This window comes from Gopherus flavomarginatus, chromosome 19, assembly GCF_025201925.1.
Source record: "Gopherus flavomarginatus isolate rGopFla2 chromosome 19, rGopFla2.mat.asm, whole genome shotgun sequence".
In the NCBI taxonomy this organism is placed as follows: domain Eukaryota; kingdom Metazoa; phylum Chordata; order Testudines; family Testudinidae; genus Gopherus; species Gopherus flavomarginatus.
The window spans coordinates 8673076-8687375 of NC_066635.1; the positions used below are offsets into that span (position 1 = coordinate 8673076).

The 14300-nt window shown below is 39.8% G+C and overlaps 1 protein-coding gene across 2 annotated transcripts in view; it reads right to left on the reverse strand.

Moving 5' to 3' along the window:
• ANKFY1 (ankyrin repeat and FYVE domain containing 1) overlaps positions 1–14300 on the reverse strand; it is a 58478-nt gene that overhangs the window by 8823 nt on the left and 35355 nt on the right. For both annotated transcript variants that reach the window (XM_050929530.1, XM_050929531.1), the window contains exons 12-21: positions 13728–13953; positions 12806–12904; positions 10645–10798; positions 8831–8999; positions 5867–5985; positions 4790–4946; positions 3117–3317; positions 834–1010; positions 338–485; positions 14–104 (exon numbers count right to left, since the gene is read on the reverse strand). In XM_050929530.1, coding sequence (XP_050785487.1) covers positions 14–104; positions 338–485; positions 834–1010; positions 3117–3317; positions 4790–4946; positions 5867–5985; positions 8831–8999; positions 10645–10798; positions 12806–12904; positions 13728–13953 — 1541 coding nt within the window. The remainder of the gene's footprint in view (positions 1–13; positions 105–337; positions 486–833; positions 1011–3116; positions 3318–4789; positions 4947–5866; positions 5986–8830; positions 9000–10644; positions 10799–12805; positions 12905–13727; positions 13954–14300) is intronic.

The following is a 14300-nucleotide window of genomic DNA, read 5'->3' on the forward strand; positions in this document are numbered from 1 at the left end:
CAGCAGTATTTACCGAAGATTAAAGGCTTCAGCATCCACATTACATTCTGTCAGGAGGATACGGATATTGTTTAGACGACCATGCATCACAGCCAGATGGAGAGCTGGGGATGGGGAAAGAAATCCAAAATTGAAGTGGCACTGCTGACATCTCACAGTAGTTAGGAAGTCTAGCAAAGTCATGTGCCCCCACTTTTAAGTTAGACTTATCCTGTCTCTTTTATACCCTTGAAGAAATTGCAATCCACTCAGCGACCAGCTCCCAAACTAGAGGATACCAAGAGCTGGATTGCTAAACTGCAAAGATTTGCAGAAGTTTAGAAGTAGATACGTTTACCATTATTTCCATTTTCATCCACAGCCGCAAAGTCTACTCCATTCTCTAGAAGGACAGAGCAAATAATGGGCAGGTCCTGCTGAGCAGCTAAGTGGAGAGCAGTCTGCCGGTGCTTAGTCAGTTCATTCACCTTCGCACCTGCAAGAAGCTGAAGACAGACCTGAGACTGACGAGAGCCCTGAAATGTCTCCTTTGAGCATATCAGCAACCAGTACACTAGATCATTTCCACTTCAATGCATTACATAAATGCTTTCCAGTTAGTTCTCACACCATCACTAGATGGGAGGCAAATATTCCCATTATACAGAGATGAACTGAGGCAGCTATTAAGTGATCATATCAACTTAGGCCAAGACTTGGTACTATGACACATGGATCTCAACTCCCAGTTTAATGCTGTAGGCTATTTTAGAAGGGTTTATAATTGGCATTGAGACACTAAGAAAATCAAGTACGTTAAGTTCAAATGCATTAGAATCTTCTCCAGTACATACCAGATTACGCACAATAATTTCTGAGCCCGCTTGTACAGCTAGATGCAAAGGTGTTAGCTTAGAAGCATCCTGGACTCTAGAATTCACATTAGCTTGGACACTGATCAGGAAGAGCACACTCTCGATATCAGAGTTCTGAACAGCTACGTGGAGGAAGTTCCGACCTTTGTTATCCACCTGAGGCAGTGAGAGAGCATGCATACAATGAAGCCTTTCATAAGAGCAGAACAGATCAAGTCAGTTAGATGATCCCCAGTATTCTGCATTTCTCAAAGACAGAAAAGGATGATTCAATAATTGAGACATTGTGCCTTGGAGCATCTCTCGCCCCCACTCACATCCTTTCAGAAAGGAACTACAAAGGTGATTTTCCTGCCCTGTCACTTTGACCATATCACCCTTCCCTATGCATCCCCTCTACTGGTTCCCCTTCTATCATACCAAACATAAGCTACTTGTTTCACCTACAAGGCCCTTCAGAGCGTACTCTCTCTCATTGAGTATAAAAACGTCAACCTCTCCCTGCAGTGGCCAATGATGGCAGCCTCCATCGCCCACCTGTTAAGCTTCCGAACAAGAACTGTTGTCTCGCATGCTGAACCTTGCTGTAAATATTTGCAAAAAAACTCATTATCCTTCCTTCACATCTTTCCTTAAAGGCAACTTAGCTGTACTGCCCACAAACTTGACAACCTTTTCCGCTGCTGGTGCACTGAGACATCTGCCCATCACGCTGACCAATAATGCCCCATTGATTCCTTGTGTTGTCTGTCTATATCCATACATTCTCTGATCTTATATTTAGACTCTAAGCTCCTTGGAGAAAAAGGGATGGTCTTTGTTCTGTTTGTACGTCATCAACCACCAGGGCTCCTAGATATTACAATACAAATAAAATACCTGCTGCCTAGGGTGACCAGTCAGCAAATGTGAAAAAAATCACGAGGGGGGGCTGAGGGGGGTAATAGGAGCCTATATAAGACAAAACCCAAAAGTTGGGACGGTCCCTATAAAATCGGGACATCTGGTCACCCTACTGCTGCCCTCATCTCAGTTATTATCTGCAAGCAGAGAGCCCATTCTCATTCTTTCACTGTAAAGCCAGATGTTAGAGATGGAGGAGACCCACTGGATAGCATCAATTCCCTGCAACTGATACTAAGTTACCAAGAAATATGGTTGAATGCATTTGCTAGCTCTTAAAAGGTCCTCCATTTTCAAACCAGTAATTTACCAGCTTGTATGGTTTCATATTTGTCTCTCTACATTTTGTATATTTTGTTATTAATTTCTAGATGTAATTGCAGGTTGGATAATATTTTAATGAAATAGGCAAAACAGGTTAACAGTTCTGTTATTTGTGGAACACATTATTTTGGTTAAATGTATTTACATGAGTTTAACAGTGCAAGTGAAGGCAACATACAGTCCTAATGCACTAATGCAAGATGTGCTCACATTATCGTGGGGGCAAGGGGGGAACAGACGGACGACACTGAGCGCATGGCACTGTTCACGTGTGGTTTAAAGGCAACATTAAGTAGTGCACCACAGATTTTTTTAGGATTATGTTATACTTCACAGAAAACAAGGTTTAGATAGTGCAGGTAACAGATTTAACAATGCACCCAAAATACTCAATAGATAGTTAACTTACACAAGGTAGAAGACTGCTGAACAGATGTCCAAAATTTCCACCAAGCAGCCTAACAATATAGGTGAAGGTTCCACAGTTTTATATTGCATTAAGTCACAACTAAGAGTGGTGTTTTCATGCATCATAACAAGTGTCCAAATGCCAATACTTGACCAACAAAAGTTTACTAATTTTAAGAATTATAACACTATTCTAGCCTGTTTACTTCAGTAGAAGTCCATAACATAAGACAGCTTGAAACAAGTTTTATTTCACTACAAAGTTAATAGCACCCTGCTTCTCCTGGCTTTTTTTTTATTTTTATTATTATTAAAAACTACTACTATTAAAGTCTGCCTGGACTCACCCTTCAATTTATACTGAGCATGATGTGGAGATAACATGGCTATAGGAACTGACAAGACACTATATAGAACAATGAGGACACCAAGGCTCAGCACACCACTTCAACACAGTCAGCCTTTGGTTTCTAGCAGGCCTTGGTTTTATGCCACACTGGATTAATATCTGGAATAAGCCAGCTAAGAGCAAAATAAAGCATAATCTCTGCAGGGCACAGGCTACTAACACACCTGTGCATCTAGTCAGTTAAAGAACCTAATATGCATATCATGTCCCTACCTTACCTGCTCAGCAGCTCCTGCCTCCCGCTTCAGGATTGCCTCTGCTGCTTTGTTATTCTTGTAGGTCATAGCACATGCAAATGGAGTCATGCCCTGCCGGTCACGCATATTCAGTCTGATTTCTGGATGTGAAATCATCAGCTGAATGATGACATTATGCTGGTTGCTAATGGCAACATGGATTGGAGTTCTTCCCTCTGCATCCTACAAATAGAGACCACGAATTTCACATTGCATATCAGAGATAGTAATGGGGAGAAGCTTCCTCATCTCTAAAAACAGACACAGGTAGTACAGCAATCACGGGATATATAGTCTCCTGATGCAGGGATTTAAAGGTACTAAATTATTTAAGGAAACATTTAAAGCCTCTCTGTTATTTAACAGATTGAGTCTAGTTTGTTATTTGGCTTGGTTCTTGGGAAGTAGACCTTAAATCTGGGCTACCTGTTCACAACAAGCAGATTCACATTCTCAGATACTGCTTCTCCCTGTCCCATAAGAGCCACACATTGTTGGATTCATGAGTATTTAGCAGTCGTGTCCACAATGTGCCCACTGAAGAAACCCTCAAGCAAATCTCAGTAAGACTTACTATTTCAGCTATGGACTACTTCAACATTCCCCTCCCCCACACCTTCCACCTGCCTATTTCAGGTTAAAATGTTGTTTTTCCCCTTCCTGCATCATACAAGCACATTGGTATATTTACTTTAGGGTATTTGTTCCCTGTTATTTTCATATACTCTATTCGTGTTAGCTATTGAGGCATTTAGGACTTGATTACTAGAGGAGAAATAAGCACTGAACATACTAGAAAATTCCATGGATTAAGCAAACAAATGCTTTAATAATTTGATCTAAAAAAAAGAAGTGTCTTAATTGATGCAACATATAAACAGATATTTTCAGGATTACCTGACATGCATATTATGCTATGATGCATTTTCAGATTGGTGGAAGTTTTGGGATGGATCATATGAATCATTACCTACATACATGCAGTTACATATGGGATTGCAGTTCTAACAAACCAATGCCATACATCTAGTCAAACAGAACATTTTGGATAGTCAGGCAGGACCTTTGGGGCACGTGTGCACCCTAAATTCAGGATTTTATTAGATTTAATTTTTTTTCAGTTTCTACAATCCGGAGGGATAACAATATATGGAAAGAGTAACATCAAGAAGAACAATGAGTCCTTGTGGCACCTTAGAAACTTACATATTTATTTGGGCATAAGCTTTTGTGGGCTAAACCCCACTTCATTGGATGCATCTGATGAACTGGGTTTCAGCCCATGAAAGCTTATGCCCAAATAAATTTGTAAGTCTCCAAGGTGCCACAAGGACTCATCCTTCTTTTTGATGATAGAGACTAAACATGGTTACCACTCTGAAACCATCTGTATTACGAAGTTGCACACATGTATGACAGCCAGTTGAGTAGATCTCCCAGTCCAATCAGACAAAAAGGCTCCCAAATGTGTGGGTAAGAAGGGAGAGCACTGAATAGTTTATTTTCATTTTAAAAATGCAACATATTGACACCAAATAAGCGACAAAAAGATTCCCATGTTAAATCAGAAGTCTCAAGGAAACTGGAAAGAGATACTTTACAAGAGAGTCTTCACTTAAAAAAAAAAAAGAAAAGACCTACATATTTTTACATACCTGTGCATTTACATTGGCACCAAACTCTAGAAGGCACTGTACCACCTCTTCCAGCCCCCAGCAAGCTGCCAAATGCAGAGGTGTCTGTCCATCACGTGCTTCCTCTTCTCCTTCTCCGTTAGCACCTGGCTGTCTAGGACTATTTACATCACAACCACTAAAAGGAAAGCAACATACCAATGTTGGATGAACTGATGCTAGCAGCTCCCAACCAATATGGAAAGCTCTTCCCTTACAAGAGGGTCACTAGCAGCTATTGCGTGTGTGTGCACGTGTTAAACCTCTTGCAAGAATTCATTTTACTCTCATCTATGGTTATAGTAGCATCCTTAACACTAGTGAGAATTTACACATTTACTACAAAAAACTTTAAGCTTTTCATTGTTAAAGTGCCTCCCCAAGATGCATGTTAGACTACTGAAGGAACTGAAGTCCCTTAAACAGCATAACTGACATTTCAAAACTGCAACTGTGAGAGCTACTATGCAGTGTGTACCTGGTAGCTTTTGTCAGTGCTTCATAAATGAAGCCTGTTCCACACTAAAGAGTAAAATCTAAACAAAAGAAGATTGAGTTTAATGAAAACGACCAATCCACTAAGATGAATGAAGGGTGCATACCCACTGTTAGTGCGTAACGAAAGTAAGATGTACATTTACCCTCTGCTAGTACACCTATGCTTTGTTTGCAGATGTTAAAAGCGTCTTTTCTGGAGTACATTAAAAAAAGTTACCAAACTGATGGTAATGCTGATGACAGCATCCACTGGGAAAGCACCACTCTCCAGTATGATGGACAGTGCTGTCTGAATGTGCACAAACTTTAAAAAAAAAAAAAAAGTTTCCTTTGTAGTGCAATAAGGCGAGTGAGGTAATCTTTTCTTGGATTAAACTTCTGTTGGAGAGGGGGAAGAGAGATGCTTCTGAGCTACACCAACCTGAAGAACTCTGGGTAGCTCAAAAACTTGTCTGTCACCAACAGAAGTTAGTCCAATAAAAGATATTGCCTCACCCACTTGGTCTAAAATCCCAGGACCGAAATGGCTACACCACTTTGTAAAACAGACTTGTATCTGACCTGCGAATAAGGAAGCATGCTATTTGTTCACTGTTTTCATCAATAGATCTGTGCAGAAGTGTCTGTAAGCATCCACCTGGTCCTGGACCCCAGCAAGTTGCATCACAGCCATGTCTTACCTGAATTGAGAATGAAGCACAATAAGCTAAGATGCCTGCATCTCAGTTAAACATTCACTTGGCTATTTTAAAAAAAGAGCAGCAATGAAATGCCTCCCTCCCCACCATGGTGGTAACACTGCAACCGGGGGGGGTGGGGGGGGCGCGGAATTTTTTATTCCTTCTGTATTTCTTGGCTTTTGTAATTTATTCCCCTTGTGAAAAGGGTGGATTAGGAACTGCTCTCTCTAGTCCTGTGAAATATTTTTATGAGATTGCAATAAGAGGAACAAGTTCCAAATGTGTTTGTGACCAGATTAGTCATCGATCCAGTAAGCGCAAGGTGGTTTGTAGCTCCAGCTTATCAGATCCATGTTAACTCTCTCTCACACACACACACACACACACACACACGTAAATGGGAGATCCAGTAGGTCTAATATCACTTCCTTTGACCCTGTTCACAGGGAAAATGCACTGTACATCAAAAACTTTAGTCATGCTCAATGGAAAGAGACCTAGAGCAGAACGAGGAACCAAATACAAGTTGCAGCGATTGCACCCTTCGAGGCAAGAATGGAAGAATTCGTTCAATTAAAAATTGTTCAGAATTATAAATATGATGTTGCCAGAGGACACTCATACTTTACAGAATTAAGACATCACCCTGCCCCAACTCTTTCATGCACGTAGAAAGTCAACTCACGTACAACTCTGTCTGAACTTAAGTTGCTACATCAAACCCCATTTGTTTGCCAACAAGATGTTCTGGAAATTTTGGGGAAGGGGGGACTGGAAGGCAAAAGTTTCAAAGGAGCTTTAAAAAAAACAAAAAAAAAGGGTGGGGGAGGGGGAGCTGGCCCACCAGTTCTCTCAGGAGGTATTTTGAGATGTATTAACTACTCTTAAGCTTTCACAAAGAAGCAAGAAAGCCTTTAAACACCACAGGAACATACCTAAGCTAAAACTAAAGTAAGCTCACTGGAATAATGTTGCTATGAATAATGTAGTTGCACTTCCTTTTGTTAAGGGGTTAATAACTTAGGCTATAAAAATAGCTTCCAGTTAGAGTTTGACATGCGAGGTGATTCTTAAGTTAAATGGCTATTATCATTTATTACAAGTGATCTGCTTGTTAAGTAATACCTATAGCAAAAGTGATCCAGTTATGCAACTACAAAAGTGTCTAAAGAATAGTTATGGCAATTGAGACAACTTGGAGACTTTTGCTATTTAACTGGCTGCACAAAAACCCCACAGAACATTGACCTTCCCAACTTTACACATAGCCAGCAACAAGACTAGCATAAAAAACATGTCTGAAGTTCGCAATGATATTATGGGGTCAGTAATCAGAGTAACAAATTGACTTATAGGAATAATTCTAAAAAAAAAAAAGCTGCAGTTGAATATTCCTAATATATCCTCAAATTCCATGCACACTTAGGGCACAGTTTTCTGCGCCCACACCCCACAAGAAAACAAAACTGGACTAATTAAATTTTAATAACCAATACTATTTTACCATGCATTTTAGATTAATGTGTACTTGGAATCTTGCTGTGCTATGCAACCATGAATACAAGAGTCAATGCTTAAATTTCAAAAAGTCACATCTCCCATAATCTGAAGGAGGTGGATAGAAAATTTTAGAAGGAATGCAGTTTAAATTTTCAAATGTAGGGACCTAAAAAGTGACTTGACTTTTCCAATAGAGTGAGGACCCCCAACTTTAAGGGAAGCTAATGAGTTGGAGGTGTCAATACCTTTGATGGTCAGACCACCTATATGTCAGAGTTTTGAAAATTTTATATTTCCAGTTTTGACCCTTATATTTATAGTTATACATTTTACCTTCATATGCTGGAACCCTTAGAAAAGCTTTTAGATCCTTCCTGATAAGTTGCATTGATTTTCATAGTGCTGTACTACAGATGTATTAACTAATAGTCACTGCCATATCATATGCCTTATGTTTAGGTCATTCTCTAAAGTATTTACTTACTTGAAAGTTAGTCTTCCCATCTCAATATAGTATGTATTGATCCCACACAATCCCTAGGCTTAAAAAGACGCATCCTTATGGAGAGGAGTTATGAAACCAAAATTTCTCAACTTGTCAGCTTTTTTTATAATCCTCTGGTTTAGTTACTGACAGTCTCCCCCCACCCTCCCTTCTATTTAAAGGTCCCTTGTGGAAGTGACCACTGAAATACCCTTCTGTATCTAACAAAGAGACTAATAGTAGTAAGAGCATTGCTGGATCACCTAATGGCTGCATGAGATCTTGTCTGGAAAAATCAAGTTGAAGCCTGTTTGGTATTTTATAAAGCTTACATGTTAAAAAAAACCAGATTCAGCAGTAAGAGTTATATGAGGAGATGTACAAGCTTTAGTGTACCTTTACAGACTAGATACCATACATGAAGATTAGCATGTGGTCCAGCAAATACTTAGTTCTTGCTGCAATACTAAATTTTTGTTGGTTCTTGACATTTTCCAACAAGTTCTCAAGGAACCTAAAAAAACTAGGGATGATAAAGGATGATATAGATTCAAAAGTCATGAAAGTTCAAAAACAGAATTGGGAAGTGTGCGCTGGTAGGGGGCATTTAAGTTTTGACTAGAAAAAAAAAACCAAGAGTTTAAAGAAGAAGTCTTCCAAAAAAGACTAAAAGCCCACTTTGGATATGGTAGACTGGTACCAGATCTGACAGTGCTACAGAAGCCCATGTGATTGATTCCTACACCATTAGCGTACTATATATTAATTTGGCTTCTCAATAGCATTTGACTGATTACTAGTAAACCATAAAATCTGACAAACACTAAAAATTCAAGGGTACAGTGAAAATGCTCATCTTACCAGAGTCGATGCAATATCTTCCAAATTATTTTCTAGGGCAAGCCATAGTGGAGGATTCCCTTTCTCATCTGGCACAGACATGTCTGCCCCTCTGGTACAAATAGCATCAACCACAAGTGGAAGCTGGTTTTTTATAGCGAGCTGAAGAGCGGTCTCTCCATCCAGAGTTCTGTAATATGTACAGTTGCTGTATAAGGTCTATTGTTGTCACCTCATTAAAAATACAGTCCTTCTGTTGCAGTGATTTATTGGCAGACCAATCAGTATCAGCCCTTGATTTGTATACTTGGTTTTAAACTCCTTGGTTAGAAAAAAAGTGTGTCTAGTTTAAGACACATATGAAGGGCATGTCAACACATTTAGTCACTAGCCACAAGCTTAGTGTGTCTTTTCACTGTTCTTCCTCCAACAGTTATCACTGCCATAATGTTAAAGATGGTGTATTAATGGACAGCATCAAGGTGTGGTTCAGCATGTCTGTTTCCAGTACAATTAGGTCACATCTGTTGAAACCAAAGACTGCTTTTTAGGGCAGTTACTGCCAGGGAGGAGCATGAAATCATTCATAATGAACCACTACTTCAGAGCAAAGGTGAACTAGAGGCACTGGACTATGACAGGGAGATTTGGCATTAGTCCAACAGTGTCACTCAGCCTGTTGACTGGCTCCCACTCACAAGGTGTTATCTTACATTTAATTTTAGGTTTCTAGCCATAATGATTTGGAAGAGTGCCTTCCAAGGATGAATCAAGTGTAAGCCAATGCTAAGCTGTCTTCCTGAGTCGGCAGACATTAACAGCTCTAAAAACCTGAGGTGCTTCCATTCCTCTTACTGGGGTGAGAATTTCTAAATCTCTTGCTGAAAATTGGATTGAGATTTAAGGATGCCCATGATTTTGTAAAAAGTTAGACCAGGGCACCCACCCACACGTTTCAAAGGAGAGCAGATCTAGCAGCGAAAGCATTTCATGTCACCCCTTCCCCATACCACTATGCTAAGTGACTCAGAATACAAACACCAATAGCAGCTAAAAAGCTGAGTTAACGCTAGGGCCACATTCTAACCCAGGGGTCGGCAACATTTCAGAAGTGGTGTGCCGAGTCTTCGTTTATTCACTGTAATTTAAGGTTTCGTGTGCCAATACAGGTCTGTCACATCTTACGCTGGGATTACGTTCCGCAGTCAGCGCATAAAGCAAATATCGCATATAGTCAAAATCACATTGAGTGTAATGGTGGGCGGAATCGCCTGCACTACAGGTGTAAGTATTAAAATAGTTTCTCTTGTTCTTGCCAACTGCATAAAGCTGAAATCGTGCATGCTAAATACGCGCAAGATGCAACAGACCTGTAATACATTAACGTTTTTAGAAGAGCTCTTTCTGTAAGTCTATAATAGACAACTAAACTATTGTTGTATGTAATTTAAGCAGCTTCATTTAAAAAATTAATTAAAATTAAAATGCAGAGCCCCCCAGACCGGTGGCTAGGACCCAGACAGTGTGAGTGCCACTGACAATCGTGCCATAGGTTGCCTACCCCTGTTCTAACCCTTGATCTTTGGGCAAGCCAACCTTTGCTATCTGTAGGAAATCTGACATGGATAGAAGGGAGTATGTATGTTACCAACTTTGTAGGTGGTACACCAACCATAATTAATAACTCATTTTGGGACAAGTTACTAGTTTAAAAATAGGCACTTTTCACTCCTGAGCTGTTCATTTAGCAGCAGTTTAATTCAATCACTTTTCTTATGTATTCTTCCAATTCAGAGCTACAGCAACAGATACACACACAAAAACCACACACTTACCTGACATTTATGTCTGCTTGATGTTCCAGCAAGAAGAGAGCACTCTTGCTATCCTGTCTCTGTATTGCCATATGTAACAGAGTCTGTCCGTCTGACATTGTGTCATTGATGGATGCACCAGACCCAAGTAGCTGAGCTGCTATGGTGTGCATGCCTGGAAAGTGACAACTTGTTAATGTTTATCCCTACAGAAATTAAGTTACAATAAGGATAAAACTTTAGAGGATCCATGAAGATATTAGTATCAAGATATTTCCATTTTTAATATATTGAAAAAATTAACCTGAAACTTTCAAGTTGCTTCAAACTGAAGTAATGATCTATATCTATAGCAACAAGTAAAAAACCTCAGTCTCTACCTGTAAATCATCACTAGCTAATTTTAACATTAGTACAATTATCTTCACAAGTATGTGAGGTGGTTAATTTTTCCACCAGGCACACTGCTAATGCCCCTGTTTAAGGTTGTTTGTCTTAAATGGAGAGTGGATTTAGTATTCATGAAGATTAGAACACTTGGAGCCAGGCATAGCACAGTGGCTTTCAGTATAGCTCGGACGATACTTCTTTAGCTTGACCTTCATCATCATGTCTAACTCTAGGCCTCTCCTGATCAGAGGGTGACAACTGCTGAACTGTAATGGATTTATGTTGTGCATAAAAAGGTAGCTAGAATGAGACCACTGTTTGCCCCTCCCTGCCCTAACTGAAGACAAGATTTGAATTTGGCTAAACACAAAAAACAAAAACAAAAAAAAAAAAAAAACACACAGGTTAGTGCACCAGCTTTACATCTCACTGACATTTCATCTTTGGCACTCATAGAATCCTAAACGTCCAGCACTATAGTATTTAGGTGCCTAACCTATTGCACTGTCATAGTTCCAGAAGTGCACTTAAAAATGCCAAGATAGAATAAAGATATGTAGGCATAATAGATTCCATCACCATTTTGCTTTTAAGATAAACTGATACAAAACAGAACATAATACGTAAATATCCTAGCTATTACATGGATCTGAAGTAGCTGTGTACCAAAATATTTGACTGCAAGGAAAATTAAGCATACTGGCTTGTCTTTCATGAAGTTCAGATTTCACTGACAGAGCCAGAAACCTATCCTACAGTACACTGAGGCCACACAAACTAAGGATGGCTAGATGCAAGTGTCAGAGGAAGGAGTGATGGACTTGTCCAATTCATTTAAATGGAAAGTATCTTTGGAGAAATAGGGAAGGGAACATATAACCACCAATAGATTGAGGAAAGGGTAAGTTTTCCTTTTACATGTAGAGCACTATGCCTTCCATGTGCCTGGAAAGATGGGGGAGGGGGCAGTTTTTCCATCTGCTGGCTCATTACTCTCTGTGTATGAAGCAATCCAAAAGACCAATCTGTCACACAAAGCAGATACAAAGCTTTAAAAAATGGCTATAAAAAAACTTAACCCTAAGTGTTCTCTGAACTTTGCACCATGGAACTACAGTGAATTTTCATGGTCCTCCTGATTAAGATTTTATTTCCTCTAGTTTAACAAGGTTTCTAAAAAAACCTGAAGGACACACTAAGTCTCTGAAGCCTGGAGTTGGACAGTTACTGGACTATAAGGCCCTTTGTTTTTACTCAGAGAATTGTGGGGTTTTACAAAAGCTATTTTTTGTTTTCTTTGTTACTGATTTTTCACCCAAATTTTGGACCATTCAAGTAAAATGACAATACATATTACCTTAAGAAAATCCAATAGGTTTATTCCCCTTAATAAGTTAGGTTAGCTCAAGTGTAAATACAAGGCTGTCTGTTAAATATGGCAATGGAGTGCAAGATATCCATGCATGTGTACATATACTGTTAATCTTCAGTTCAAGAATTAAACAAGAGCACTAAACTGCTTTTACTTTCAGCACTTAGTTCTCTATTAGTTTTTTCTATCTTCTTGTCCCAAATGTTAACCCTGATATTTAAATCAGGGAACTTAAGTGTTCTGCACCTTTTTACCCACTTTTAATTTTGAAGAACACAAAGGGCCTTGACTACACAGTAGTTCCATGAACAGAAGAGAGTGTTTGTCAATATGGTTCCCCTCCTGACTTGTGTGTAGGATTCACACTAAGTCTTTCACAACTATTTTCCCCACACAGACTGAGAATTTATAAATCCTTACCTGTCCATAATGCTAGTCCCAATACGGTCTGGTCTCTGGAGTCCTTGAGACTGAAGTCAGGAATGATTTGCAAGTTGTTGGTAGCATGAAGGGCATTAGCTGAAAGACAATATCACAGAATTTTAACCCAATGTTCAACAAGTGTTCCTGTATTTCTAAGCATCAATGTTGGCTTGAAACTGCAAATCTCAACCTGTTTGTTATATTTGGATTTCAATTGACCCAAATGACCATGTCACTTTTTGGAAGCATTACAAAAATTTTCCTCAAGTTAAGTAGCTCTTAGGATGTCTAAGGGAAATTTGTTGGCACTGCTCAACACTAGCCATTCTTCACCCATAATCTTAACAAAAAAAAACCCACCACACTAAAATTCTGGAAAGTTATTGACATCATAATCACATCCTGCCTCCCAAGGAAGAGCAGAAATATCCATCCACTGTCCTTATGTCTAGATGTCTAATTTCAGCTAATACGTAAGTAGTTACAAAGATCCTAGGCTTGAGTCCTGCCACACACCTGAATAATTTTTTCCTTGGTGACACGAGTTCACATTTTTCTACTGTCAGTCTGAAACATCGGGCTAGAAAGAAACTGAAGGAGTTGTATTTGTGTGGGTGTCTTGCGCCTTCCCCATTCTAAATCTAGCCTCCAAGACTACAGATCTATACTGGCACTGCCTTTATACATCAAGGGAGTATATTAAATTAAGAATGCAGAACTAGAAAAATGTTCCAGAGTCTCAGCTTGTGCTAAACTAGCAACTGAGAAGTTACTCTTGGAAAATGGTAACGATAAATATAAAAAAAAGTCAGCCTACTAGGAGACAGATCAGACTCTTATGGTACATAGCTTGCCCTGGTATGAAAGTTGCGTAATCACACCATCCAGTAGTAGTGCTACAGCTTGAACAAAAGCCTACCTTTTTGCTCCAGTATGACTGATACCACATCAGGGTGGTTATATGCTATAGCCATATGAAGGGGAGTTTGCATATGCACATTCCCTGATGCAGGTGGTGAGGATGCATCCTTCTGACTAGGCACCGCTTCTTCAGTCTGGATATTAGGATCGGCTCCTTGTTGCAGAAGCTCTGCCGTAAGGTTCGATAGGCCATGCCGACAAGATGTATGCAATGGAGTTTCTCCCTTTAACAGAAGAGACGGTTACTCACCTTTGTAAGTGTTCGAGATGTGTTGCTCATATCCATTCCAGCTAGGTGTGCGCGCCACGCGTGCACGCTCGTTGGAAGATTTTTACCCTAGCAACTCCGGTGGGTTGGCAGGGTCGCCCCCTGCAGTGGCGCCGGATATATACCCCTGCTGACCCAACTGCTCCTCAGTTCCTTCTTGCTGGCTACTCCGACAGTGGAGAAGGAGGGCGGGTTTGGAATGGATATGAGCAACACATCTTGAACAGTTACAAAGCTGAGTAACGGTCTTTTCTTTGAGTGATTGCTCATATCCATTCCAGTTAGGCGATTCCCAAGCCTTAC